Source organism: Cebus imitator, unplaced genomic scaffold, assembly GCF_001604975.1.
Source record: "Cebus imitator isolate Cc_AM_T3 unplaced genomic scaffold, Cebus_imitator-1.0 Scaffold0, whole genome shotgun sequence".
Classification (NCBI taxonomy): domain Eukaryota; kingdom Metazoa; phylum Chordata; class Mammalia; order Primates; family Cebidae; genus Cebus; species Cebus imitator.
The window spans coordinates 1,644,904-1,671,498 of record NW_016107315.1 but is presented as its reverse complement, the minus strand read 5'-3'; the positions used below and the strand labels follow the sequence as shown (position 1 = coordinate 1,671,498).

Sequence of the window (26,595 nt, the reverse complement as noted above, 5' to 3'; positions counted from 1 at the left end):
GCTGGTCAGGGTCAGCCTCCGCATTTGGCCCAGGCCTGGCTGGTCAGGGTCAGCCTCCGCATATGGCCCAGGCCTGGCTGGTCAGGGTCAGCCTCTGCATGGCCAGGCCTATGGGGCTCCCTGTCCTCCCAACTCCAAGGTGGCCTCTAGGAACCAGCATGTGGAGCCTTAGCAGTAAGTACTGACAGGTGTAAGAGCTGAAGCTCCAAACCCCATAAGGGCCTTAAAATTCAGAACGGAGGTGTTGAATGCGCCAGTGAGATGCCCCCAATGTGCAAACAAGGGCACTTGAGATCTGAGGGGTCTCTCTGGCCACTCACCTGCAGTGTATGCAGGCCCAGGGGCACTGGCATTTGGTTGGAGGGACCAGAGCAGCTGAACTGGGTGGCAGGGGTGGAGTGGGTCTGAACCGCTCCCCTGGGCCGGCCTTGGCAGGTACCTGCCCACTTGCCAGAGCAGCTAGCTGCTGGCCTCAATGACTGACAGAGCCACAAGCTCAAAGTATAGGGGCAACAAGTCTCCAGGGACGCTTCTCTGCCAATGCGCTCACCTCTGGGGACTCATCCTGAGAGTCAGTCTCCCCTTAGGGCCTCTGTCTCCCCATCTAGAGCACAGATCTCCGAGAGTAGGGCTGGGAGAAGTTCCTCTGGGGTCTGGGCAGGCCTACCCAGGGGCAGTGCCCAGTGAGAGCCAAGTCATGGAGGAAGGAAGGGTCGGATGCTCATCATGAGACAAGGCTGTCTTCCCGACCTCTCCAGAGCCGATGCACCTGCAAGCTGGGCTTTGCTGGGGACGGCTACCAGTGCAGTCCCATCGACCCCTGCCGGGCAGGCAATGGTGGCTGCCATGGCCTGGTAAGGGTGCAAGGCTCAGAGCCCTGGGGAGGCTTTCTGGGTGGGCCTGGGCTATAGTTCTCCCTCCCTCCCCATCTCTGGGTGTCTCTCTGTATCCTGTCAGGATGAAGAGCTTTCTAAACTTCAAATCCAACCATGTCACTCCTCTTCCCCTTCACCCCTCCTTACTAAGGTCCCACTCCTGCCCAGCCTCCTCTCTCTGTTCCACTCCTGCCCCTGTTCCACGGTCCTTGGCTGTGCTGAACTACTCGCTGTCCCCTGCCCTTGCTCCACCCCACCATACCCCTGCCTCTACGAGCCGCACCTGGGCCTGGCTAGCTCCTGCTCTCAGCTTGGGCTCCTGAGAGTGCACGGCCTCCTGGGTGCTCCCACAGCCCTGGGGTCCCTAGCACTCACCTGGCATGGGTAATGCTCATGTCAGATACCGAGTGATCCTGGGTGGCAGGGCTAGGCACACCGAAGGAGTGCCACCAACACAGACCGAGTGGCTGCAGAACAAGGGGTGGGGCTGAGGCTGGGGCTGGGGCTGGGGCTGGGTGGCTGGATAGGCAGAGAGATGCGGGAGGGAGGGCCCAGCTGCCATCTGGGTCTGAATGGAGGCCCTTTCTCACTCCCACTGCAGGCCACCTGCCGGGCAGTGGGGGGAGGTCAGCGGGTCTGCACATGCCCCCCTGGCTTTGGGGGTGATGGTCTCAGCTGTTACGGAGACATCTTCCAGGTAAGAGGTGCTCAGGAACATTTTCTGTCTTCCCCGTGCTTGGCTGGGGAGGAGCCCTCTCCAGCACCTCAGGCGGGAAAGGGGCACTGCTCAGGACCCGTGGTGGGGAAGGGGCCTGAATTTGCCTTTGGTCTTGTGACCTCAGCCTTTTCCCTTCCCTTAGGAGCTGGAGGCAAATGCCCACTTCTCCGTCTTCTACCAGTGGTTCAAGGTAGGACAGGGCAAAATTCTGGGGTAGGGGGCACAAATCCAGGAGGCCTGCCTGGATGGAGGGGTGCCATATAACATCTCCAAGAGCAGGAGGTTGGGGGCAGGTCTGGAGCCTAGAGCAGGGGATCTGAAGATGGTGGCTGCCTTCGTCACTCCCACCCTGCTCCCTGTGTGTGTGCAGAGTGCCGGCATCACGCTTCCTGCCGACCGCCAAGTCACAGCCCTGGTGCCCTCTGAGGCTGCCGTCAGTCGGCTGAGCCCCGAGGACCAAGCTTTCTGGCTGCAGCCACGGATGCTGCCGAACCTGGTCAGGTGGGACCACCATTGCCAGGCTGCAGGAGGGGCTTCCTGCAGGACCCCGCCCCTCCCCGGCAAGTCCTCAGCCTGGCAGGCGCTTACCCACTGGGATGGGCCCAGTACCAAAGGTCTCTGTAACTTACGCTAACTGATTCCATGACCCTCCCAAACTGTGCCCCCTCCAGGGCCCATTTTCTCCAGGGTGCCTTCTTCGAGAAGGAGCTAGCCCGGCTGCATGGGCAGGAAGCGGCCACCCTGGACCCCAGCACACACTGGGAGATTCGCAACATTAGTGGGGTATGTGGTGAACCCTGGGCCACAAAGGGACCAGGTGGTGCATGGGAGGGAGCCCCAGTGGCTGCAGGCTCTCCCACACCAGGGATGAGATTGGGGTCCCATCGCCCTGCCCAGAGCTGGGCTCAGAGGACGTGCTCAGGACACATTGCTGATGGGCGCTGAGTCTCTGGGCCAAGAGTGACTGGCTGCTGGGGGCCATCTGTCCATCTGAGCTGCCCATGCACACCCACCCTTCTCGTTACATGCCCTGTGGAGTCTGTGTGCTTAGCTGGTGGATCCTGAGTCTGACTCGGGATCAGAGTCGGCTCCTGGGAGGAGCTTCTGTGCAGGACCCAGCCTCTGGGCCACCCTGGGGACCACCTGTGGGTGCCTGTGTGCCTGGCAGGCTCTCTGTTGGGGCTGCCCCACCTTTAAGGGTCTATCTGTGCCCACCTGTGGCTGAGCTCTCCTGCTGCCTTCCAGAGGGTCTGGGTGCAGAATGCCAGCGTGGACGTGGCTGACCTCCTTGCCACCAACGGTGTCCTACACATCATCAGCCAGGTATGGCTGGAGGAGGGTGTGCTCAGGGAACCTTGCAGGCAGGCCATGAAGCAGTGACAGGCTGACCAGGCTCCTGTGCCCTGTACCAGGTCTTGCTGCCCCCTCGAGCGGATGTGCCTGGTGTGCAGGGGTTGCTGCAGCAGTTGGACTTGGTGCCTGCCTTCAGCCTCTTCCGGGACTTGCTGCAGGTAAGGAAGGCTGGCAAGAGGGGACATGCCTGCTCACAGGGCACTGTGCCCCAGGTCCAGAGGGAGCTGGCGGGCTCCCAGGGTCAAGACTGACAACTAATATGCCCATTTCTGACCTCCACCCCATCCCTAGCACCATAGGTTGGTTCCTCAGATTGAGGCTGCCACTGCCTACACCATCTTCGTGCCCACCAACCACTCCCTGGAGGCCCAGGGCAACAGCAGCCGCCTGGTGAGGCCATGGAGATGTGGCAATGGCAGGGGGGCAAAGGCACAGAGGGCAAGCCTCCCATCCCACCACGAAGGGACGCAGTGGGTGTGGCGGTCTGTCCAGGGCACTTGGTTATCCTGGGGTCCCCTGAGCTTTCTCTTTCCCTCCCAGGACGCAGACACAGTGCGGCACCATGTGATCCTGGGGGAGGCCCTCTCCATGGAAGCCCTGGGGAAGGGTGGACACCGCAACTCCCTCCTGGGCCCTGCCCATTGGATTGTCTTCTACAACCACAGCGGCCAGGTTTGGGGGGCAGGGAGCAGGGAGACCCTAGCCTGGGCTCCTACTCCTGAAGATCTCTTCCTTCCCTTTGGAGTTTCCTCAGCTGGGAGCCTCTAATCTCTGCTCCGGGGAGCCACCCGGCCCTGGAGTACCGCCTGACCTTACAGCCCCGCCTGGTGAGGGTGGTGGGAGGGTGGATTCAGCTTCCATCTCTCTCCCCAGCCTGAGGTAAACCATGTACCGCTGGAAGGCCCCATGCTGGAGGCCCCCGGCCGCTCGCTGATCGGCCTGTCGGGGGTCCTGACAGTGGGCTCAAGCCGCTGCCTGCATAGCCACGCTGAGGCCCTGCGGGTGAGGGGCTGGGGCCACGGGAGGGCTGGCAGGGGGGTTCAGGGCTGGGAGCTGCTGGCTGGCCTGACTGGAGGAGCACATGGTCAGGGTGTCCTGGAGGAACGGCAGGGGTCCAGCCCTGGATTGCCTGATGCCCCACCCGTTTTTGCCTAGGAGAAATGCGTAAACTGCACCAGGAAATTCCGCTGCACTCAGGGCTACCAGCTGCAGGTGAGACTGGCTTAGCGCAGCTCTGCCCCTGTGCTGCCTGCCCTCACTTCTGCCAGGGTGCCTGATCCCCTTACCTTCCAGCCCAGCTCTGCTTGGCCCAGGCATCCAGGCACAGGGAACTGGGTGGCAGACATCCCCATAGAGGCCTGGAGGGCTGGTCTGCTCTTCTTAGAAGACTCCCTCAGACTTGCAGCCTGAGGCTTGGATTCTGTCTGTCCTCTCCCATCGGTCAGTCTGTCTTGGTCCCTCCCTGACCCTTCTGCTGTCCTGCTCATCTGCCTGATACCTGTAGTCCATGTGTCTGTCTCACTGTTCACTGCCCTGCCCCTGCCCAAGCCACTGGCTGACTCCTGCCTGTCACCATTTCCAGGACACGCCCAGGAAAAGCTGTATCTACCGATCTGGCTTCTCCTTTGCCCGGGGCTGCTCTTACACATGTGCCAAGAAGATCCAGGTTTGCCCTGAAGCCCCCACCCCAAGCCTGTCCAGAGAGAGGGAGGTGGGAGTTGGGGAGGACCAGGGAGGAGCCCAGTTGGGATCTTAAGGGCAGAGGCTGGGCTGGGACTAGGTTGAGGCCAGAACCCAGATAAAGGAGAGGGGAGAGGGGTTTGAAGTCAGAGGACGAGTGTTTGTCCCTGTATCTGCTCCCCCAGGGAGCGGGGGGAGCGGAGACAGGGAGAGGAAGAAAGGGCAGTCCGGAGCTGGCTCCATCAGCCAAAGTCCAGGGGCAGCAACTGGGCCTGCTTGGCCCCTCACTGTGGGATCTGGGTGCAGCCCCTCCCTACTTGAGCCTCAGTTTCCCCACCTTGCCAGAGGGAGGGTTTTAGGAGACATCTCTGTGTCTCTCTTGGCTCTGACCTGCTCATCTCTGGGTCTGGGGTTCCAAGGGGCTTTGCTCCATGGCTCTGTGGCCCTGAGATGCCTCCGTTCCCCTTCCCCCCTGACATCCGTACTCGGCCTCTCTCACCCTCTCTCCCACACCCCCTCCAACAGGTGCCAGACTGCTGTCCTGGCTTCTTTGGCACGCTGTGTGAGCCATGCCCAGGGGGCCTGGGGGGTGTGTGCTCAGGCCACGGGCAGTGCCAGGACAGGTTCCTGGGCAGCGGGGAGTGCCGCTGCCATGAGGGCTTCCACGGAACAGCCTGTGAGATGTGTGAGCTGGGCCGCTATGGACCCAACTGCACCGGAGGTGAGGACAGGAGGGGCAGGGGTGGGTTCCTGGCAGCAGAGAGCAGCCTGGAGACCCCAGCCAGGACAGGATAGAGGCACTGGGTAACTCCTGTCCTCCTTCGTCCCATTGCAGTGTGTGACTGTGCCCATGGGCTGTGCCAGGAGGGGCTGCAAGGGGACGGAAGCTGTGTCTGTAACGTGGGCTGGCAGGGCCTCCGCTGTGACCAGAGTGAGTGGGTCCCCAGGGGGAGGGGGCAGGTGGCTACTGAGGAGGCAGTTCCTGAGTCTGAATGACCAGAGTCATCCTCTTGCCCCCCAGAAATCGCCAGCCCTCAGTGCCCTAGGAAGTGTGACCCCAATGCCAAGTGAGTGGGCCCAGTCTGGGACAGGTGGGTGAGTGGCGGGGGCCCTGGGGGTCAAGGCATGGCTGAACAGGCATGGGCTGAGCCACTGCCACTCCTCCCAGCTGCGTGCAGGACTCGGCCGGAGCCCCCACCTGTGTCTGCGCCGCAGGATACTCTGGCAGTGGCACCTTCTGCTCAGGTCCAGCCACATGGATACCCGGATCCCTCCCTGAAGTTTTGGGGTGGCTGTCCCCACAGAGCCCCTTCACTCCCTCTAGGCCCAGCTGTTCTCACTGTCCCATCTCGGGCCTCACCCTTCCCTCTGACTTTTTCCTTTCTCTCACGCCCTCCTCTCCTGTCCCCTCCGGCCCGTGCCTGCTCCTTACGACTTTCTGGGACCATCTCCTCTAGAGGTGGACCCCTGTGCCCATGGCCACGGGGGCTGCTCCCCCCATGCCAACTGTACCAAGGTGGCACCTGGGCAGCGGACATGCACCTGCCAGGATGGCTACACGGGCGATGGGGAGCTGTGCCAGGGTGAGACTGGGCCCCCAACCTGGGTTGTATGTGGGGCTAGGGGTCTGGCTTCAGTGATCCCAGTCAGACTAGGAAAGGCTGAGGGGCATGGGAACATGGGGGGACTGGGGGTGCTGAGAGAGGAGGGGTGGGATCTGAAGGTACAGAGGACAGATGAAGGGGGGGGGGCTGCTGCTAAGGGCCACCCCCATCCCAGTGTCTCTTCCCTCAGAAATTAACAGCTGTCTCATCCACCACGGGGGCTGCCACATTCACGCCGAGTGCATTCCCACAGGCCCCCAGCAGGTCAGCATGGCAGGGGTGGACATGAGGGCCAGGCCGTGCCCTCACAGGGTAGGGCCTCCCTTCAGGGCAGGCCTGGGGAGGGGTGACCCTTTTACCCGGGGTGCTGGACAACTGTTGGCTCCCAGCAGCCCCACTGATCGAAACTGGGGACAGGTCTCCTGCAGCTGCCTCGAGGGCTACAGTGGGGATGGCATCCGGACCTGCGACCTCCTGGACCCCTGCTCTAAGGTTGGGCCCCTAGTCCTGACCTCCTTCACAGGGAGAGGGGACTGAGGCAGGGACCAGCCCTCCTCACTTCCAGCAGGGTCCTAAGAGCTTCTGCAGGGTGGGCCATCCTCCCCTCCAGCTCGAGTTTGATCAGTGGGAAAGAGGATGTGAGGGGCTGAGAAGGGGCCTTCATGCCTCTTTCACAGGGCTGGGTGGAATAGAGAAGTCCCGGAAGCCACTGATACCTTCTTCTCTTGTCCCTGCCTCAGAACAATGGAGGTTGCAGCCCTTATGCCATGTGCAAAAGCACAGGGGATGGCCAGAGGACCTGTACCTGTGACACAGCTCACACCGTGGGGGACGGCCTCACCTGCCGCACCCGAGTTGGCCTGGTAATGATGCCCAAGTCAGACCCCTGATCTGGTCTTGGCTGTGCCCCATGGGCCTGACCCATGGTCTTGGCGAAGACCTGATCCTGATCCTGGCCCTGACCATGACCCTTAGCCTGAACCCTGACTGTACATGGGCCTGACCCCAGCTATGACCCATGAAACTAGCCCTGACCCCAACTCAGACCCCCCCGGCTTTCCTTCCCTCATGTCTGCCTTGGCTAGACCTTGGGGCGCACGCAGGTGCTGGGACAGGCACCAGGCCCTGAATGGGGGCCGCCCCAAATCTGAGCTGACCCTCGCCCCCTCAGGAGCTCCAGAAGGATAAGCATGCCTCATTCTTCAGCCTCCGTCTCCTGGTGAGTGGCCAGCCTGGGCCTCTGTGACATACAAGTCCCACCCCTCTTTGGGCTTCTGTTCCCATCTTGTCAGGGGGTTGGCTGGTTTGCTCTCTCTGAGTTCAAGTCCTCCCCAGGAGATCCATGGAGGCTGCAGGCTGCTCCCCTTCCATTCATGCCGTTACCCCCTCCCGCAGGAATACAAGGAGCTCAAGGGCGATGGGCCTTTCACCATCTTCGTGCCGCACGCCTCTCTAACGAGCAACCTGTCGCAGGTACGCAGCCCCCAGAGCCAGGCTGGGCAGGGCTGGGCGCTCCGGTGGCAGCCCTGCATAGGCTGGGGGAGCAGTCAAGGACCCCACTCCCCTCGCGACTCTGCTCCAGGATGAGCTGGCCCGGATTCGCGCGCATCGCCAGCTGGTGTTTCGCTACCACGTGATTGGCTGCCGGCGACTGCGGAGCGAGGATCTGCTGGAGCAGGGGTACGCTACGGCGCTCTCGGGGCACACACTGCGCTTCAGCGAGAGGGAGGTGAGCCCCAGCTCTGGCCTGCCCCGCCCCGCCCACCCCCCACTGCACGCCTGTGCCTGGCCCTCACCGACGCGATCCGGACCCTCACCTCCCCCAGCTAGGGGGCGTCTCCAAGAGAGGGAGCTGAGTCCAGGCCGGGACCCCACCTACGATCTGTGCCTCGCCCACTACGGTGGGCCTGTCCAGCCCAGAGCCCTCGGGTGCTTCTGAGAACAGAGCCCCGCCCCCTGCCGTGACTCTGCCCCCTGCCGTGACTCTGCCCTGGATCCCGCCCACCTCCAGTCCTGGTCTCGAACCCGGGACTGCCTGCACCCTAAGACTCGCCCAACCCAGGCTCCGCCCCATCTCAGGCCCCGGCAGCTTCCGAGCACCCCACCCATCGGCTTCATCAGCCCCGTGCCCCGCCCCCAGGGCAGCATATACCTCAACGACTTCGCGCGTGTGGTGAGCAGCGACCATGAGGCTGTGAACGGCATCCTGCACTTCATCGACCGTGTCCTGCTGCCCCCCGAGGCGCTGCACTGGGAGCCGGGTGATGCCCCGGTCCTGAGGGTATGACAGGCACAGGCCTAGGAGCTGGAAGGCAGGCAGCTGGGGGCCTAGGATCCTCCCTTCCCGCCTAGCCTAGCATCCTCCCTTCCCGCCTGGCCTAGCTGTTTATCAGTGCCTTTCCCCAGAGAAACGTCACCGCCGCTGCCCAGAGCTTTGGTTACAAGATCGTCAGTAGCCTCCTGAAGGTACTGGTGGGCGTGTCATTTTGAGCATATATGCACATGTACACTTGTGCACATGTGTATGCGTACCTATGCCCCAAAGCCTGGGCAGACACTTGTGCGAGTATATGTGCGTACCTATGCTCCAAAGCCTGGCCAGGGACTGCCACTGAGGTTGGGTCACACCACCTGTGTGCAGACTGTCCTGTGTGAGCCTGTATGTATGAACTCACGTGTGTACAGGCCACATCTGTGTGCATGAGCCCCACAGGGTGAGCACAGGGGTGTGCTAAGTGTGTGCTGCATTCCCGATAGCAGTGTGCACGGCTGAGATGTGTGCATGCTCGTGCCTGCCTGGGATGGCCACAGATGAGTGTGGGTGCCTCTGGAGCCCCTTCCGCTCTGTGGCACAGCCCCCTGCCTTGGCTCACTAGTCTCTGACTGGACTGCAACTGCCGCATCTTTGCTGCACCCCACCAGATGGCTGGTCTCCTGCCCCTGCTTCGAGACCCATCCCATAGGCCCTTCACAATGCTGTGGCCCACAGACGCCGCCTTGCAAGCCCTGCCTCTGGAACGCCAGGCCTGGCTGTACCATGAGGACCACCGTGACAAGCTAGCAGCCATTCTGCGGGGACACATAATCCGCAATGTCGAGGTGGGTGCAGCCCCCAGCCTTGGCCTCGCTGTCTGCAGCTCAGCCTGCCTCTCCGTCTCCAACCATGACTCCACCTGCTAGGCCTTGGCATCTGACCTGCCCAATCTGGGCCCACTTCGAACTATGCATGGGACCCCCATCTCTTTCTCCTGCAGCCGAATGCGGCCCGTGAGTCTGTGGAAAGGGCTTGGATGAGGGGAGTAGGAGGCAGGGGCCCTGGCAGTGGGGGCTGGAGTGTACCTGTGGCCCTCGAGTACCTCACATTCTCCCCTTGCAGGGTGAGCTCATGGTGGGTGAGGATGATGCCCACATTGTGCAGCGTCACTTGCCCTTTGAGGGTGGCCTGGCCTACGGCATCGACCAGCTGCTGGAGCCACCTGGCCTTGGTGCTCGCTGTGACCGCTTTGAGACCCGGGCCCTGCGACTGGTGAGGGAGGCCAGAGGCAGATGGGCGGGAGGCCACCCTGTCTGTGGTGTCCATCCACCTGACTTTGCTGTCTTGGCCTCCCTCCCTTCCAGAACATTTGCAGCATCTGTGGGCTGGAGCCACCCTGTCCTCAGGGGTCACAGGAGCAGGTAGAGAGATGGGGGCTGAGGGAATGGGGTGGGGGATGGATTGGGGGTGGGCAGAACCCAAGGACCACCAAACTCAGAACCACCAAACTGCGGCCTCAATCCTTCGGCCCAGGGCAGACCTGAGGCCTGCTGGCGCTTATCCTCGAAGTTTTGGACGTCCCCTTCGCTGCACTCTTTGGGACTACGCAGCGTCTGGGTCCAGCCCAATCTTTGGGGTCGGCCCCAAAGCCTGGGCAGGGGCTGCCACCGCAATTGTGTCACCACCACCTGGAAACCCAGCTGCTGCCCTGGTCACTATGGCAGTGAGTGCCAAGGTGAGCCCTGAGACACTGTTGACCTGCACCTCTATTCCCCAAGAGAGCCAAGGTACAGCTCTGGCCATTGTCCCTGAGAGAGTTCTGGGTGGTTAGATTTTACTAGTGGGAGTGCTGGGAGAGGGCAGGGCCGGAGAGTGGACGGTGCAGAACCTGGGGAGCAGTGCTGGGGGATCTTGATGTTCTCCGGGACACAGGCCTGGAGGGATCTTAGCAGTGTGGGCATGTGGGTCAGGGACAGATGGCAGTGCTAGGCTGGAGGTACATGTACAGGGATCCTGGTGAGAGCCCCTGGCCCCGCCTCACTTCTCCCACCCTATCCCCCAGCTTGCCCTGGCGGCCCCAACAGCCCTTGTAGTGACCATGGCGTGTGCATGGATGGCATGAGTGGCAGTGGCCAGTGTCTGTGCCGTTCAGGTTTCGTGGGGACAGCCTGTGAACTCTGTGCTCCCGGCGCCTTTGGGCCCCATTGTCAAGGTGGGCCATCCCCCGCCCCACCCCACACCCCGTTACTTTGGCCCCTGTGGGCTAATCTTTATCTTCCCGCCGACCCTTTCCCCAGCCTGCCTCTGCACTGTGCATGGCCGCTGTGATGAGGGCCTTGGGGGCTCTGGCTCCTGCTTCTGTGATGAGGGCTGGACTGGGCCACGCTGTGAGGTGCAACTGGGTGAGTAGCCCACGCTGCACACTTATGTACATGTGCACACATCAGTAAAAACACTAAGGGTGGGTGGAACAGGCGGAGGCCAAGAAGGCAACTACTAATCTGATTCTGGGGCTGGGCCCTGGGGGGCAGAGCTGCAGCCCGTGTGCACCCCACCCTGTGCCCCTGAGGCCGTGTGCCGTGCAGGGAACAGCTGCGAGTGCAGCCTGGGCTACGAAGGGGACGGCCGCATGTGTACAGGTAGGCAGGTGGGCAGGGACATGGAGGTGGGAGGCCCCCACTCCCCTGCAGCCACCGGGTCCAACCACTCCTTCCCTGCCCTCAGTGGCAGACCTGTGCCAGGATGGGCATGGTGGTTGCAGTGAGCATGCCAACTGCAGCCAGGTGGGAACAGTGGTCATTTGTACCTGCCTGCCCAACTACGAGGGCGATGGCTGGAGCTGCCGCGCCCGCAACCCCTGCACAGATGGCCACCGTGGGGGCTGCAGCGAGCATGCCGACTGCCTGAGCACCGGCCTGGTGAGCAGGTGGGGGAGCTGAGCAGCCAGGGTGGGGAGGCCCAGCAGGCCTTTCGGCCTCTGAAGGGCACCCACTGCTCTCCCCAACCCAGAACACACGGCGCTGTGAGTGCCATGCAGGCTACGTGGGTGATGGACTGCAGTGTCTGGAGGAGTCGGAACCACCTGTGGACCGCTGCCTGGGCCAGCCACCACCCTGCCACTCAGATGCCGTGTGCACTGACCTGCACTTCCAGGGTGTGTCCCCTGCCCATTCCCAATACCCCTGTTTCATCCCTCAGAGCCAGCCCGCTGACTGTGCACACCTCCCTTCTGCAGAGAAACGGGCTGGCGTCTTCCACCTCCAGGCCACCAGCGGCCCTTATGGTCTGAACTTTTCCGAGGCTGAGGCAGCATGTGAAGCCCAGGGAGCTGTCCTTGCGTCATTCCCTCAGCTCTCTGCTGCCCAGCAGGTATGTAGGGCCCAGAAGTTGGGGCCAAGCCTTTGGGGGAGGCCTTAACTGGGTCTTAGGGTCTCAGCATCCCCTCTTGTTCCTACAGCTGGGCTTCCACCTGTGCCTCATGGGCTGGCTGGCCAACGGCTCTGCTGCCCACCCTGTGGTTTTCCCTACGGCGGACTGTGGCAGTGGTCGGGTGGGCATAGTCAGCCTGGGTGCTCGAAAGAACCTCTCGGAGCGCTGGGACGCCTACTGCTTTCGCGTGCAAGGTGCGTCCACCCGACCAAACCCTACTTCCCCAGCTCTGCCCCTTCCCACCAATCCACTGAGCCACTGACCTGCCTTTCCTGCAGATGTGGCCTGCCAATGCCGAGACGGCTTCGTGGGGGATGGGATCAGCACGTGCAACGGGAAGCTGCTGGATGTGCTGGCTGCCACTGCCAACTTCTCCACTTTCTATGGGGTGTGTGGGGCCCAGCCTTGGGGATGGGGGGGTGCAGAGCAGCAAGTGTCCCCGAGGAGGGAGCCTGCTCACAGCTCTGCCTCTCCTCCAAGCCAGATGCTGCTGGGCTATGCCAATGCCACCCAGCGTGGTCTCGACTTCCTGGACTTCCTGCAGGACGAGCTCACCTATAAGACGCTATTCGTCCCTGTCAATGAAGGCTTTGTGGACAACATGGTAACCAGCAGGGATGTGGGGAGACCAGAGTCCGAGTCAGCTGTCTCCAGCTGGTCCAGGCTAACAGGCCTTGCTCTGCCCACAGACGCTGAGTGGCCCAGACCTGGAGCTGCATGCCTCCAACACCACCTTCCTAAGTGCCAACGCCAGCCAGGGGAAGTTGCTTCTGGCCCATTCAGGCCTCAGCCTCATCATCAGTGACGTGGGCCCTGACAACAGTTCCTGGGCCCCTGTGGTGAGTGTGGCCACTGTCCCACCCTGCTGGCGCTGGCCCTCACTGTGGGGCCTGACGCTGGTCTCCCTGCAGGCCCCAGGGACAGTTGTGGTTAGCCATGTCATCATGTGGGACATCATGGCCTTCAATGGCATCATCCATGCTCTGGCCAGCCCTCTCCTGGCACCTCCACAGCCCGTGAGTTGGGGAAGGGGGAGGCAGAGCCTTTCCTGCCCCCCACCACAACCTGTGAATCTGGGGAACGGGGTGGGACAGCTCCCACCAGGACCTCAACACATTCCCTGTTTATAGTGGGCGGTGCTGGCACCTGAGGCCCCACCTGTGGCAGCAGGTGTGGGGGCTGTGCTTGCCGCTGGAGCCTTGCTCAGCCTGGTGGCCGGAGCCCTCTACCTCCGTACCCGAGGCAAGCCCACTGGCTTTGGCTTCTCTGCCTTCCAGGTAGGGCTGGGTTGGGGCTGCCATGGCAGGTACTTGGATCTCACTCAAGGAGCCTCACCACTCACTCACCCCTCTGCTGCTCACAGGCGGAAGATGATGCTGACGATGACTTCTCACCATGGCAAGAAGGGACCAACCCCACCCTGGTCTCTGTCCCCAACCCTATCTTTGGCAGCCATGACGCCTTTTGTGAACCCTTTGATGTGAGCGTGGAAGTGTGGCGGATGTGGGATGGGTCCAGGCCCTAGTCACGCCCACCACCAACAGCCCTGCTCTCCTAGGACTCACTCTTAGAGGAAGATTTCCCTGACACCCAGAGGATCCTCACAGTCAAGTGACGAGGCTGGGGCCGAAAGCAGAGGCACATGCAGGGAGGAGAGCATTTCTATTGCTTGTCTGGGTGGATGCCCTGGGTAGACGGGGCAGGAAGGGTAGGGGGGAGCCTGTCCGGGACAATAAAGGTGCCCTCAGCGGATGTGAGCCATGTCGCCGAGGAAGGGGGTCTTCATGCAGCCCGTGCAGAGCTGGTCCATCCAGAGCGGGGCCTCATGCTGCAGGGGTGTGCGGCGTGGGTAGAAGGTGAAGTCCACGCGGTAGTTGAGCAGGCAGCTGAGGGAGGCCATGTAGAGGTCAGAGAAGCGCACGAGGCGCCTCGAGAAGTAGGTGGGGTTGTGGAAAGTGCGGAAGATGCTGCCGAACTGTGCGTTGAACAGGGCCTTGGTGATGCACCTGATGAAGGAGACAGGGTGTGCTCGAAGGGTGGGCCCGGGGTGGTGGCTTGGCTGGGACGCCTGCCCTCGCCCCACATGCTCACCTCAGCTCCTGCCGCTCTTTCATCCAGGCAGCTAGCACCTGCCTTGACTCCGCGTCCTGATAGGTCTGGGGACACCGGGTGTGCGTTGGGCGTGTGCACCCAGGAGGCTACAGGCCTGGCCCTCCCACAGCCACCCCGGCCTGCACCTGCATGCGCTCCAGCAGCCCTGTGAGCGCCTGCTGCCACGTCAGCGAGTGCATGTACTGCTCCGTGTTGATGATGCGGATCTCACGCTCCAGCTCGGGGATGATGGCGCCCGTGCGCCAGCCATGCCGCAGCATGAGATCCTGGTGGGTGGGGCAGCGGAACTGGGCTGAGCACCAGTTGGTGGGGGGTGTTCCCGGTCCTCCCCACCTGTAGCCCAGCCCTGCTTCCCTCACCGCCAGGTCACTATAGAGGTGGTCCCCGAAGTAGAGCACGCGGGGGCCACGCCATTCCGTCAAGCGTAGGAAGTCAAACAGGTTTCCCTGGGGAGAGAGGGGAATGCTGCTGAGCCAAGTGCCTTGTCCTCCCCCAGTTCTCCCTCCCGAATCCCAGATCCAGCTGGATGCTGGCTGCCCTTTCCCGTGGCCTTGCTGCTCCCTCCCTGGGCCCTTTCCCCTCCTACTTGGGAAGGGGAATCTGCCTGCCACAGGAAGGTACCCTGTAGGCTGATGTGGTACCCATGCCTCCAGGGGTCCTCCCTGTGGTCTCATACATATGCCAGGCTAGGGATTGAGACCCTGTTTATAAGAAAATAACTGTAGGGAAGACTTCACAGCCCTGAACTCCTTGCTGGTTTTCCCTGCCTCAGCACAGAGGGACCCAGCAGAACCATGGCAGACCTCACCAGGGCCACCAATGTCTTGGAGCTGTAGAAATCTGGAGACACTCAGCCAGGCCCACACGTAACTGGGGAAGCTCACACGGCAGCAGAAACTGAGGGGCCCAGAGCAGAGAGCAGGAATCACCAGACCAGTGCTCAGGCTGCAGCCACCAGAGCAGGAGTCCACACCCCAAAAGTGAGAGGAATTTACACCCAGGAACAACAGTTCAGAGCAGTCTGCATCCAAAGCCTTAGAAGTGGAAGTGCTGGGGGAAACAGGTGGTGTGCGAGAAGCGAATTGCTAAAATAAGTTCAAGTGGAGTGGCAGAGGCCCAGGCAGGCCCTGGATCGAGAAAAAGAATCTCAAGGGGCAGGAGTCTGAGAGACTCTTAGTGACAGGCAAAATCCAACACACAGAGTAAGGCAGCTTCAGAATATTGGGCATAAAGAACCGCCTGAAAGCTGCCAGGGAAGAAAGTCATGCATTTCCCACAAAGGTGCATGACTCTCTTCAGCTGGGGCCAGATGCCAAGGCCGGGGAGAGCAGTGCCCTCAGAGCTGAGGGGACACACCTGAGCCTGAGGGCCGTGGAGAGTTTGGGTGCAGCAGAGTGGGAGGTGGAGCAGCGGGCAGGGCTGAGAGGGTGGGAGCGTTTCCTCCAAGCCAGGCCTGGGTATTGGCCACCCACACTGCTCCCCTGGCTAGCTGCTGGCTTCTCCCTCCCTCAGCCCCAAGGCCTTTAGACCCCTAGCCTGAAGCAGCCCAGCTCAGCCAGGATTTCCGTATTTCAGCCAGGGCTAAACCTTCATCACTGCCTGCTCATCGACACCCAATCCCCCCAGCACCAGCCCCTCTCATTTTCCTAGCCAGGTAATAAGGAGGAGTTTCCCTAGAGCACCCAGTGAACTGCCCCCAACCAGACTGCTTCTGGCTGCAGCAGAGAGTGCTCAGCCCCAACGAATGACACCATTCATCAGGCATTTTACGATCTCTGACCATTCTTGTCTTTTGAAGACAAGGTCTTGCATTGTTGCCCAAGCGAGTGCAGCGGTGTGCTCAAAGCTCACTGCAGCCTTGAACTCCTGGGCTCAAGTGATCCTCCCACCTCAGCCTCTGGAATAGCTGGGGCCACAAGTGCATGCTACCATGCCCCGCTAACTTTTTATGTTTTTAGTAGAGATGGAGTTTCGCTATGTTAGCCAGGCTAGTCTCAAACTCCTGAGCTCAAGAAACTAACCTGCCGCCTGAGCCTCCCAAACTGCTGGGATTAAAGGCTGAGCCTCTGTGCCTGGCCCACTGGCCATCCAGAGGGCTTTATACCACAGCTTCAGCACAGTATTACACCTCATTTGCAGACAAGGGAAGCAAGGCACAGAGGTCAGGCAACCAGCCCAGGCTCCCTGTGCTGAGTAGTGGAGTTGGAATTCAGAATCAGGCAGCTTGACCCAGAGGTTGAGCTCTTGTTGCCACCCAGACCTGCTCCCTGCCGACCATTCCCTGGGAGGCCCTGGCTCCAACCCCACGGTATGAGGCTGCTTAGGGCTGAGGAGCTATGCTGCTTCCTCAGAGGCTGCCTCTGCACAACCTGGGGGCCTGGCTAAGCCCTGTGCCCTACCACATGCTGCTCTCCCCAGATGGCTCTCACCTGCCGATAGATCTTGCCCTTTTCCAGGCGGGTGATCCAGTCCCACTGAAGCGAGCCCTTCTCGTCGAGTTTTCTGAAAGGCCTGGGGTGCAGGTAAAGGGCCTGACTTCCAATCTGTGGCAGGGCCACAGGCCGTGCAACCCTTATCCCTCCACTGTAAAGGCCTACCTGCTCAAGTGGACCCATGCCAGCAAGGGGGTGTCCTCACCCCAAGCATACTGGGCAGTGGGCAAGGGCCACATTGGCCTCCTGCTTTATTCCCCTGCCTGGCCCTGCGACACCCCCCCAGGCCCATACTTGCGCCGGTCAGTGAAGAAGCTGGGCTTGTCCGCCTGGACGATGACCACATCGAAGAGCTGGCGCCAATCGGGACCCACCATGTGCCGCATCCCCTTGTCTCTGTGCAGAGGAGGTTCAGGTGGCAAGTGGTCTGAGGGTGGCTCTGTGCCTACCCTCCCCACCCAGGGCCCCGGCCCTGCTGTCCCTCCGTCCACAGGGGGCTGGACTCACACGAAGCTGAAAGGACTGTTGGTGATGAGGAACAGCTGTTTCCCATGGGCCACCAGGCGGCTCAGGACAGCAAACGTCTCATCCCCTCTCAGGATGTACTTTTCTAATGGGGCAGACGGGACTGTGAGGGCCAGCCCTGCCACCTGCTCAGGCCGGCCACGGCAGGGCTTCTGCCCACCCTTACCCATGTCCTGCTCGATCCACTGGTACATGAGGCCCTTCACATGCACGTCTCGGATGGCGTCCTGGGGGCAGTGGAGAATAGGTAAGGTGCAGTAAGGCCCAGGCAGACCTGTCCCGCTGTGGCTGGACTTAGCCGTCCTGGACATCTGAGGGCAGGCCTGGCATCCTCACCGTCACGTCCTTGTAGAGGTGCGCTTGGTCAAACTCCAGGCCGTGGCCCAGAAAGTAGTCCACCACACAGGACAGCAGAGCCATCTCTGGCAGTGAGAAGATGTCCATGAACTGCTTAATGGAGGGACCCTGCGGGGCGGGGGGGCGGGAGGGCGGAGGACATGGTCTCAGCCACCCTTTGGGGCCCCACCCCCTTCAGTGCTGGATATGAAGGCCCCAAATCTGCCCTGGGACATGGGCATGGCCCATGGGGCGGGCTGGCTGCTGCTGGGGTATGGAGTACCTTGCCGTAGAAGCCGCTCGTCTGGTACAATGGGATGTGCTGGGTGCCCCCATATAGCTCGATCACCTCCTCATCTGGCACAGGATGGAGGCCCCTGAGCAGATCCACAGACACCATCAGTCCAAGGCAGTCCTGAGCCCAGGCAGCAGCATAGGGTGGGGCAGGGCTGGAGACAGGGCAGAGCCAACTGACCTGTAGGCTGTCCCCAGCTGCACGTAGTGGTAGGCGTCAATCTTCATCAGGAGGCTCTGGGGACGCCAGGGATTCAGTTTCACCATACCCCAAGCCAGCCTCTTTCAGCCCATGTCAGAACCCCAGCTGGATGGTGCTGAGGGGAATGATCATACCAAGAAGAGGCCAAGGAGGGATCCCCTATACAGGTCCTGCCACTCACCTTTGGAATGTCATAGTGGAGGCCACGGATGGCAAAGCTGGGGTTGTAGTCATATTTCCGAATCCCCTCTGGGTACTGTTGGGGTAAAAGGGCCAGGCCTAAGCCAATAGCACTGTCAGACCTGCTGGCTGGATGGCCACCCCAGGGGGTCATCCAGCCACTTGTCCAGGGCAGCTGCCAGGTCAGAGGGCCAAGGGAGCCCCATGACTCAGCCCTGAGCTTAGGCCAAGGTGGGTCCTGCCAGCCTCCAGGCCCTGGTTGTGTTGGTGGCAAGGACCCCTCTCACCTTGTAGTGCTCAATCAGGATGTCGCGGGCAGCACAGAAGATCTCGGGGTGCAATGCGTCTGCATACTGGGCCAGGGTGTAGTCATAGTCAAAGCCATAGACCTCAACGTCACGTAGGCTGATCTCATTGTTGGCATAGATGGCTGCTGGGTTCAGGAGACTGCAGACCTCAGGCGGCAGGAGGTCTAGTGGAAGGAGATGCAGGGAGGCAGTGATGGGGATGATGAGCACTGCAGCAGCTATGGCTCCTGGGGATGCTGTGGGGGCCCAGCCCTGTGAGCCTCAGAAACACCCCACAATGGCAGCTCTTATTCCAGTGCTGCAGATGGTCAAACAGGCCCAGGGTCACAAGGTTAGGGTAAGGTGGAGTTGGCAGTGGGCAGGTCCCATGGCTGGCACTCCCCTCCCCATGGTTACACCTGCCTGCATTACACTATTCCCCTGCAGCTCACCAAGTGCACTGAGCCCATGACTACTCCAGGCTCTCACCACCTAGCCCTATCAGACACAGGGCCGTGCTAGAACCCTGGCAGCAGTCACTCAGCTCCTCACTGCCTAGCTCCAGAATAGCTGCTTTTGGGATGCTCTATAGTGCAAATCCTCCCACTTGCTCAACACCCATGCAGGAGCACCACTGTTTGGCCCCCTACAATCCAAAGGCTCTTCTGCTCCTCTCAGCTCCTCTGCGCTGCCCTGCCCTATGGCCTCATCTCTCAGCCCCCCTGGGGTTTTTATGTGTGAGGATAGCATGTAGGCACTGAGGACTCCAACCCAGAATGGCTAGCTCTGTATGGCCAGACTAGGGGGCTGAGGCCATGGATGCTGACTTTCTACCCTGCCCAGAGCTGGGACTGGAGCTCAGGAACATTGGTAGGATGGGGAGCCCCTCTGCTGTTGGACTGCCAGCTCTGTGCACCTCCCACAGCCTGGGGAGAGTGAGGCCCCTCTAATCAGATTTCAGCTGCCCAACAGCCCATATAATGACATTTGCTGGCTCTAGCCAGGGAACATTGGTAATTACAACATGCAGGACGTGATGTCAGGTTCTGGGCCATTATCCAGGCTGCTCCTTCTGGGGATGTGGTCGTGGCCACCTCAAGTCCCTTGCTGCTCCCAGGAGGCTGCAGTGGCTTTGAGGCCCACACCAGGGAGCTGAGCAGGTCACTGTGCAGCATGGGCTCTGGGTCCCAAGGAAGCAGATGAGGCTGAGGGGCCCCACGTTACCTGCCTGGTTTCCCTATCTGTACAATGGGGAAAGTGGAAGGGAAAGAAAATGCGCTGGGAAGGCCACGTGCAATGAAGTCAGGCAGGAAGACCAGGCCCTCCCTCTCATGGCTGTGACTTCAGAAACATCACCTCACCTCTTGGGACTCAGTTTCCTTTTTTCTAAAAGGGTAGGAAAAATTGTATGAAGTGGGGCATGGTGGTGCACGCCTATAGTCCTAGCTACTCAGGAGGCTGAGGTAAGAGGATTGCTTGAAGCCCACTAGTTCAAGACCAGCCTAGGCTGTATAGCGATACCCTGTCTCTGCAAACATTAAAAAAAAATTGTACCAACCTACAGAATTACTAAGAGGGTCATAAGGAAGGTGCTGCTTTGTGCAGCAATCCCACTCTGCACCTGCACATATACAGGATTAAATGGGTGATATGCTTCCTGAGCTCTTGAGCATCTTGTCCCCAATTTCCCCGTGTCCCTCCAGGAGCAGGGGCTGCAGGGAGAAGGGAGCAGGCAGGACTAGATACACAGGACACTGCCTTGCAGGGGCCCTGGCTCTAAGCCTCCAGGGGATCCCTGTCTCAGCCACAACCCCAGTCCCAATCACAAAGCAGAAGCTGCCAGGCCAGAGGGCCAGGGGAGCCCCACAATGTGCCTGGCAGCAGCTGTACTCAAGTCAGACACCTCACTGATGTGCTTCATGCACCCTGGGAACACAGGGTTCCATCCCCACCCCTTTCCTTTGGAGCCAAGTTCAGGGTGTGGGTGGGGGATCAGGTGTGGCTGGTTTCCCAGGCCAGCACAGAGCGGCTGCTCCACAGATCCATGGGTGAAGACAGGAGTCCTCACATGGATGCAAGTAAGACTGTCAGCTGCAGCCCTCTAGGGAACTGCTTCTGAGCTGCCCTTCAAGGCCCAGGGCCCTGGTGTCATGAGGACCCTAGGCCTTGCCCTCCCCATGGCCCTCAGTTCGTGGGTACCAATTGTGGCTGTGACTCTTGGTGATCTTCCCAGTACAGCCCCTTGCTGACACAGAGTCCTGACTAGGTCCAGGCGTTCACCCTTGCCCTTAAGGATATTCCCAGGGGCCAAGGGGCAGACAGTCCTCCCAGGAACAAAGCAGGATGGGTAAATAGCCACAGGGTCTGGCCGCCTGGCCTGATTTCTGGACTAGGAAACCCTAGTTTGCCTATTCTGGACTAGGCAACCTAGCTGTTGCCCTTAGCTCCAGGGCAACAGTGGCCCACTCCCTTCCACAGGTGATGGTGGTGTGGGGGCCAGCTGAGGGTGTGCCCCACCCAGCATGTCCAGCCCTTGCCCTCCTTTCTCCTCAGCCCTAGCTTCCACACCTGCCCATGGCTCCAGGTCCCAGGGCCAACTGCTCTCTAGCAGCCACACTTGTGGATGCCTTAGAGGGTTGTCTTGTTCAATCCTCACTCCAATCCTTTGAAGCAGTCCCACTAATTCCCCAATCAGCCAGAGGAAGAAATGGGGGCTCAAGGAGATGAAGTCACTTGCTCCAAACCGCCCAGTAACAGGCACCGGGACTGATCACCATTCAAGTTACCCCACCTGCGTTAATCACTCTGCCCCTCCTCAATGTGCTGACGTTGGGCAGCTAGGCTGAGACCAGGTGGGTGGGGGCTGGGGGACCTGATGCGCTCCTCTCAGCCCATGGGCATTAGCCCAAAGCGAACCTTGGTGCCCAGGGGTGGCCACCATGGGATCTCAGTGGAAATGCCTTTGCTCCTTGCATGACGAGGAGCTTAGAGGGCTGTGAAGCTCCAAAGGTGCAGGCAGGCCCAGGAGGCCAATGTCCAGTAGATCCCCATGCGCCTCCCTGAAACCTCCAAGGCAGGCTTCTCAGGCCACTCAGAGGGTCTTCTCCAGGCCCAGAGCAAACACTTATTAAATACCGCTGGGCCGCCCCTCCACAGACACAAACTCAACCCAGAACTTCGAGGGTGGACAGATGCCCAAGGCTTCAAAATGACCATTCCTCAGTGGCCTTTACCATCCTGCCTTCACTTGTCAAGAAGTGAGTCTCCGCCACCCTACAAAGCCGTAGTGAAAGCCCCCGTCTAGCCAGTTGGAATCTTCCAGACAGGGCCACTTTGTCTTTTCAGGCAATGAAAGCCATGTCACCCCTGGGGGTTCCTCCGGAAGCTCCCCTGCCCCCACTTGGCCTGGTTCCAGTCGTCACCCAACCCTGAGACAGAGAGGCCCCCGTTTCATGTTTGAGAGAAGACTGCGTTTCATGTTTGAGAGAGGGTGAGGCTTGCAGGGGGTCACCCAGCTGGTCAGTGATAGGGTCACAACCCACATCGGCCTGCTCCAGAAGCAGGGCCCCACTAGACCCACGGAGACAAGCGGGCCGATGTCCAGCACTCTCAGCTCTGGGGCCTCACTATTGCGCCCCGGTCGGCCCTCTCCGAGAAGGGGACTCAGCCTCCCCAAGCCGTTTCTCAGAGGGAGAGAGCAGGCAGGGAGGTTAAGTGCCCCGTGCAGCCCTGGTCTGAGCTCCAGGGGGCGGGGGTGATTTGGTTCCTCCCAGCCTTCGCTTCCCGGGCTGAGAGGGGGCTGGACCTCTTGGGCGTCATCGAAGTGTGTCTGGGAAGTCCAGCCGGTTGTCCCCGTTGGTCCGGCCGTCCCTAGGAGCCAGTTCTGCCTAGCGCCGCTCGCTGGCTTTGTCCACAGCACTCTCCTGCCCCAACTAAGAGCCCGCGGAGAACAAGGGGTTGGGGGAGTTTCCGCCGCAGCCTGACTGCTGGCGGAACCCCGAAGGGAGACAGCTGGGGCCCAGCACTCCGACAGCCGCTCTAGGAGCCCCAACCTCCCGCCCGCCCCCGGGCGTCGAGGCGCCCCAGAGGCCCCCGGGATGACCGGCAGAAGCCTCTCGCGAAAAGCCGCCCGGCCCTTGGGCTCCGGAGCCCTGGGGCTCAGTCCGTCCGTCCACGCGAAGACACCCCGGCGCAAGTCCCGCCCCGGCTCACCCACCGTGCACCAGTCTCCGCATGTCCTGGTAACGAGCCCATAGGTGCGCGCTGAGGTCGGCGGATGCCGGGGCGCTCGGGCAGGGGGCGCTGGGACCTGGGGGGCCGCAGCCAGGGCAGGAGGGCGAGGACGAGGCGGCTCGCGGCCCGCCGTGGCCTCCGCACAGTAGCCAGCGTCGAGCGGCCGCCCGCAGCCCCGCACCCGCCATGCCCACTGCGCGCCGCCCGCAGCCCGCGCTGCCCTTAGCCCTCCCGCCGCCCGCCGCCCGCCGCCCGCCGCCCTCCGACTGCGAGCCCGCCACGGTGGCCTCGTGCTTCTCACGGCGGCCGGCCAATGGGTGCGGCGCGCGGAGCCCTGCCTGCCAATGGGCGCGCCCCTCGGGCCGGGGGGCGGGAGGCCCCGGACCCGGCGGGGTGGGGCGGGACGGGCTCCCCAGCCCCCTCCCCCAGTCTCCGGCGCGGCCCTGGAGGACTTTGCGCCCCCCTTCGGCCGTCACGCCGGCGATGGCGGCGCCTTTCCCCGACCCCAGCCCTGGAAGTCAGAGGGCCTAAGAGCGGCCGTCCCCGAGAGGCTCCGGACGGCCAAGGCGCCGAGAGGAGACAGCTGGAGAGCGGCGGGTCTCCCCCGACCCCCTGGTCCTCTGCCTTCCTCTCCGCTCCTGGGTCCGCCCGCTTCCCTGCGCCTCTAGATGTTTCTGACCCCAGATCCTCCGCCCCTCCCCCTAGTCCTTGTGCCCTCCTTTCCCGGGGTCCTGGTCCCCCGAATCCGGGCTTGGACTAACTGCCCAATGACCAGAACCCGGGCCAGATCACTCACTAATCTAACAAAGAGCCCTTCCCGCGCTCCCCGGTGCCAGGCCCACGCTGGGGGAGACCGAGGGGCCCGCAGGGCAGCCGCTGTCCACTAAGGCACTATTCTCCCGCTAGGATGACCCCTTCTAACTCAACCAGGTGACTGGGCCGTGCGCTGCAGGGCTATGGGCCGCGGTCACTGGCTGCACCGACCTGCCAACTCCCCATTTCCCAATGCAGGACCCTCGTGAGATGCTGCGGTATTTTCTAGCTATGTTGCCAGGCTTTCCAATGAAATTCCTCTTTCCTGCTCAGAACCCCTCTCCACTCGCATTTCTTTTGCTCAGGTCCGTATTCTGAGCCCGCACGCATACCAGGTTGTGCGCCGGGTCCGGAGGAGGCGGACCCAGCACCCGTGGCCCAGGTCGGAGGGGAGCCAGCCAGCTGGGCGCCCGTTGTTTCCTGAGGTGGCCTCGCTGGCTTTCAGAGTGTGTGTATATTCGAAACTCCACTGAACCTTGATTGAAGACCTACAGTATGGCAGCCCATGGCCCGGGAACTGGTAAAGAATGAGCCCATAGGATGCGCTGGAGGGTGGTGGTGCTCCCAGGGCCCCAGTGAGCTAGTGGGTGTGCAGGGAATCTGGCCACACGTGAACCTCCTCCAGGAGAGGGGATGCCTGCAGTCCAGCCGTCAAAACCACCTGCAGAAATGGGAGCGAGCATCAAGCCTGTGTGTGTGTGCCTGCTTGGATGGAGTCGACCTGGAGGAGAAAGAGGCTTCCTGGCTGGCTCTCCAAAGCCGGTTGTATGGGCGGCAGCTCAGGCTGCTCACTGCGGGCCCTGTGACCCTTTCTGGGGCCCTGCTTGCTCTCTTCTCCAGTCTGCTTTTGTATATTTTGTGTCCATATCGTCAAATCGTTTCATTGGTTCTAAGTTTTCATTTACCTTCCTTAGATTGTCTAATGGTTGTCTCCCTTCTCAAAGCTGTTTCTGCAGTTGTTATCTTATCTCTAGGTAATGGGATGACTGCCCCTTTCAGTTATCTTCAGCAAGCACAGCAGCATGAGAGGACGCAATGACAAGTGAATTTTCTTAAGCCAGAGCCCTGCTTCTACCTGGCATAGTCTCTCAAATTTTCAGTTAAGAGAATACATGTAAAGAATATACGTTCAGACTGAACGCGGTGGCTCACGCCTGTAATCACAGCACTTTGGGAGGCCAAGGCAGGAGGATCTCTTGAGCTCAGGAGTTTGAGACCAGCCTGGGCAATCCCTCGTCTCTACAAAAAATTAAAAAATTAGCTGGATGTGGTGGTGTGCGCCTGTAGTCCCAGCTACTAGGGAGGCTGCGGTGGGAGGATGGCTTGAGCCTGGGAGGAGGTTGCAGTGAGCCGAGATCGCGCCACTGCACTCCAGCCTGGATAACAGTGAGATCCTGTCTCAAAAAACAAACAAAAACCATGTTCGGGAATACATGTGGAGAACAAGGGTGCTGCCAATCATTATCATCATCATAATGAATATTATAACTAATGTTAATCAGTTACTATGCTCCAGGACTGTGTTCAGTGCATCATTTATATTACCGCACTAAATCCTCACAGCGTCAGAGCAAGGAAGGCCTCCATTTTACGGCTTAGAGAATTGAGGCACACATGGGTTAAGGGAGCACCTATAGAGCAGGAATGTGATTTGACAACAGAGCTCGTGCTCTTTAATTATCGTGCTCTTCTGCGATTATTGTGACTAAAGCACCTACAGGTGCCTGTGGAACGGTAAGTGCCCCATACAAGGTAGCTTTTGTTATTTTTGGGGATCTCACGCAGCGCTTACTTAGATTTTTGCTGTGATAATTGATAAAGCTCAGCGTTCAACACTCCATATCAAATTCTGTTACTTTAGAAGTCTAGGCACCAATCACGTCTCCGAAATAAACGCAAGTCAGTGAATAACTGCATTTTGGAATATGGTGCTGTACATACTTAGTCCGTGAGAGAGGGTCATCACTTCTATCAGCATGTTAGGAATAAAAATGGCGGTGGCAGAATAGGGGGTAGTCTCTTAAACTCTCTCCCGCACTGGGGAGGCCAGGAGGCGGGGCCGGGCCGACGCCACGTGGGCTGCCCCTCCCTTTTGGGTCGCCCCACCTCCAGAGCTGAGGCGCCTGCGCCAGCTGCTTCAGGCCCTGCTCGGCCTCACGGAGCACGCGCGCCTTGCAGTACTCTGATTGGCGGCTCCCCCTCGCTTTCGAAGGTCGCCGCCCAGCTCCGGCACTCGTGCGCGTACCAGTCAGTGGCGGAGGGCGGTGCTCGCTTGTCGCCCAGGCAGCCGTACACGGCGAGAACGCGCGGGGCGGCCTCGGCTGCGTCCGGGCAATCCAGTGCGTGGTTCCGCCGTACCCCTCTCCACGACCTCGTTCGAGCATGTTTCCCAAGGCCCAGGTGAGACGGATTCTGCAGCGGGTGCCCGGGAAGCGGCGATTCGGCATCTACCGGTTCCTGCCCTTCTTTTTTGTCCTGGGAGGGACGATGGAGTGGATCATGATTAACATACGCGTGGGCCAGGAGACTTTCTGTAAGTGAGGGGGTAGCAGTCTCTTTCAGGAAGGCATGAGGCGGCAGGGATCCGTTTTTCTGGGGAGTATTCTCAGATTGCAGACCGCGCATTGCACTCAGAGCGCTGGGCAAGTGCAGTCCCATTCGCTTGGCAGTCAGGGCGGCCCGGCTCTCCTGTAGGCCAGGCACATTGCCGTCCAGCCTTGCGACCTTCCCTGCACTTAGTAGAGAGGTCACGTGCCTCCAGTCCTGCCCTTTACCCCTGCCGGTGACATCGTTTGGGCCTAAGGAACAGACTTGCTCACAATTGTAAAAGGGGGTGGATCTGAAGGTTCAGGGAAACTCCTAACTGGCTAGTTATCTTTGGACTTTTCTGTCCAAACTCTGGAGGAAGCTGTTCTGCCTGGCTTTGCTAATTACCATTGTCTTTACAGGGTAGACACTGGCATCAGGTCTTTGGTGTGGGTCCAGATGATCAGCACTGTAAAGACAGTGGTAATGCGCCGGGCGCAGAGGCTCACGCCTGTAATCCCAACACTGAGAGGCCAAGGTGGGCGGATCATGAGGTCAAGAGTTTGAGATCAGCCGGGCGCGGTGGCTCACGCCTATAATCCCAGCACTTTGGGAGGCCGAGGGGGGTGGATCACGAGGTCAAGAGATCGAGACCATCCTGGTCAACATGGTGAAACCCCGTCTCTACTAAAACTACAAAAAATTAGCTGGGCATGGTGGCACGTGCCTGTAATCCCAGCTA

The 26,595-nt window shown here is 60.6% G+C and overlaps 3 protein-coding genes across 9 annotated transcripts in view; 2 read left to right on the top strand and 1 right to left on the bottom strand.

Annotated features, from left to right (window-relative positions):
• The window catches only part of STAB1 (stabilin 1), a 29,853-nt gene extending 16,172 nt beyond the window's left edge, over nucleotides 1–13,681 (top strand). For 2 of the 5 annotated variants that reach the window (XM_037736821.1, XM_037736908.1), the window contains 44 exons: nucleotides 759–854; nucleotides 1,477–1,572; nucleotides 1,736–1,783; nucleotides 1,964–2,094; nucleotides 2,265–2,376; nucleotides 2,839–2,916; nucleotides 3,006–3,104; nucleotides 3,238–3,336; nucleotides 3,487–3,618; nucleotides 3,820–3,948; nucleotides 4,102–4,158; nucleotides 4,529–4,612; nucleotides 5,152–5,347; nucleotides 5,462–5,557; nucleotides 5,648–5,693; nucleotides 5,795–5,871; nucleotides 6,084–6,209; nucleotides 6,421–6,494; nucleotides 6,648–6,722; nucleotides 6,971–7,093; nucleotides 7,402–7,449; nucleotides 7,626–7,703; nucleotides 7,813–7,959; nucleotides 8,371–8,511; nucleotides 8,637–8,696; nucleotides 9,153–9,329; nucleotides 9,411–9,497; nucleotides 9,607–9,756; nucleotides 9,849–9,905; nucleotides 10,018–10,219; nucleotides 10,547–10,696; nucleotides 10,782–10,886; nucleotides 11,016–11,123; nucleotides 11,209–11,402; nucleotides 11,494–11,638; nucleotides 11,720–11,853; nucleotides 11,942–12,107; nucleotides 12,192–12,301; nucleotides 12,398–12,517; nucleotides 12,603–12,752; nucleotides 12,825–12,929; nucleotides 13,044–13,190; nucleotides 13,277–13,393; nucleotides 13,472–13,657. In XM_037736821.1, coding sequence (XP_037592749.1) covers nucleotides 759–854; nucleotides 1,477–1,572; nucleotides 1,736–1,783; nucleotides 1,964–2,094; nucleotides 2,265–2,376; nucleotides 2,839–2,916; nucleotides 3,006–3,104; nucleotides 3,238–3,336; nucleotides 3,487–3,618; nucleotides 3,820–3,948; nucleotides 4,102–4,158; nucleotides 4,529–4,612; nucleotides 5,152–5,347; nucleotides 5,462–5,557; nucleotides 5,648–5,693; nucleotides 5,795–5,871; nucleotides 6,084–6,209; nucleotides 6,421–6,494; nucleotides 6,648–6,722; nucleotides 6,971–7,093; nucleotides 7,402–7,449; nucleotides 7,626–7,703; nucleotides 7,813–7,959; nucleotides 8,371–8,511; nucleotides 8,637–8,696; nucleotides 9,153–9,329; nucleotides 9,411–9,497; nucleotides 9,607–9,756; nucleotides 9,849–9,905; nucleotides 10,018–10,219; nucleotides 10,547–10,696; nucleotides 10,782–10,886; nucleotides 11,016–11,123; nucleotides 11,209–11,402; nucleotides 11,494–11,638; nucleotides 11,720–11,853; nucleotides 11,942–12,107; nucleotides 12,192–12,301; nucleotides 12,398–12,517; nucleotides 12,603–12,752; nucleotides 12,825–12,929; nucleotides 13,044–13,190; nucleotides 13,277–13,393; nucleotides 13,472–13,528 — 4,929 coding nt within the window. In that variant the 3' untranslated portion in view covers nucleotides 13,529–13,657. Of the gene's footprint in view, nucleotides 1–758; nucleotides 855–1,476; nucleotides 1,573–1,735; nucleotides 1,784–1,963; nucleotides 2,095–2,264; nucleotides 2,377–2,838; nucleotides 2,917–3,005; nucleotides 3,105–3,237; nucleotides 3,337–3,486; nucleotides 3,619–3,819; nucleotides 3,949–4,101; nucleotides 4,159–4,528; nucleotides 4,613–5,151; nucleotides 5,348–5,461; nucleotides 5,558–5,647; nucleotides 5,694–5,794; nucleotides 5,872–6,083; nucleotides 6,210–6,420; nucleotides 6,495–6,647; nucleotides 6,723–6,970; nucleotides 7,094–7,401; nucleotides 7,450–7,625; nucleotides 7,704–7,812; nucleotides 7,960–8,370; nucleotides 8,512–8,636; nucleotides 8,697–9,152; nucleotides 9,330–9,410; nucleotides 9,498–9,606; nucleotides 9,757–9,848; nucleotides 9,906–10,017; nucleotides 10,220–10,546; nucleotides 10,697–10,781; nucleotides 10,887–11,015; nucleotides 11,124–11,208; nucleotides 11,403–11,493; nucleotides 11,639–11,719; nucleotides 11,854–11,941; nucleotides 12,108–12,191; nucleotides 12,302–12,397; nucleotides 12,518–12,602; nucleotides 12,753–12,824; nucleotides 12,930–13,043; nucleotides 13,191–13,276; nucleotides 13,394–13,471 lie in introns of all 5 variants that reach the window. The other 3 variants (XM_017541552.2, XM_037736888.1, XM_037736841.1) reach the window with 3 other exon arrangements.
• NT5DC2 (5'-nucleotidase domain containing 2) lies at nucleotides 13,546–22,823 on the bottom strand. Of its 3 annotated transcripts, none has more exons than XM_017542242.2 (14): nucleotides 22,498–22,737; nucleotides 18,282–18,466; nucleotides 17,996–18,070; nucleotides 17,794–17,849; nucleotides 17,602–17,695; nucleotides 17,319–17,447; nucleotides 17,149–17,209; nucleotides 16,965–17,067; nucleotides 16,752–16,853; nucleotides 16,455–16,536; nucleotides 14,385–14,471; nucleotides 14,151–14,291; nucleotides 14,005–14,069; nucleotides 13,546–13,799 (listed from the first exon to the last, which is right to left on the bottom strand). In XM_017542242.2, the coding sequence occupies exons 1-14, from the start codon at nucleotides 22,700–22,702 to the stop codon at nucleotides 13,658–13,660; spliced, it is 1,527 nt and encodes a 508-aa protein (XP_017397731.1). In that variant the 5' UTR covers nucleotides 22,703–22,737; the 3' UTR covers nucleotides 13,546–13,657. The 3 variants fall into 3 exon arrangements, with proteins under 3 accessions (XP_017397731.1, XP_017397802.1, XP_017397671.1); XM_017542182.2 differs by having other exon boundaries at nucleotides 13,559–13,919; nucleotides 22,498–22,823; XM_017542313.2 differs by lacking the exon at nucleotides 14,005–14,069.
• Nucleotides 22,824–25,538: 2,715 nt separating this feature from the next.
• The window catches only part of SMIM4 (small integral membrane protein 4), a 4,334-nt gene continuing 3,277 nt past the window's right edge, over nucleotides 25,539–26,595 (top strand). The window contains exon 1 of the mRNA XM_037736786.1: nucleotides 25,539–25,860. Coding sequence (XP_037592714.1) covers nucleotides 25,710–25,860 — 151 coding nt within the window. The 5' untranslated portion in view covers nucleotides 25,539–25,709. The remainder of the gene's footprint in view (nucleotides 25,861–26,595) is intronic.

Excerpts from the sequence above, each read along its gene's own strand:
- NT5DC2 (XM_017542182.2), bottom strand. The coding sequence starts at position 22,702 with ATGGCGGGTGCGGGGCTGCGGGCGGCCGCTCGACGCTGGCTACTGTGC. Across the intron at positions 17,850-17,995 it reads TCCACTATGACATTCCAAAG|AGCCTCCTGATGAAGATTGA; the intron begins GTGAGTGGCAGG and ends TGGCGTCCCCAG. Across the intron at positions 13,920-14,004 it reads AAAGAGCGGCAGGAGCTGAG|GTGCATCACCAAGGCCCTGT; the intron begins GTGAGCATGTGG and ends CTCCTTCATCAG.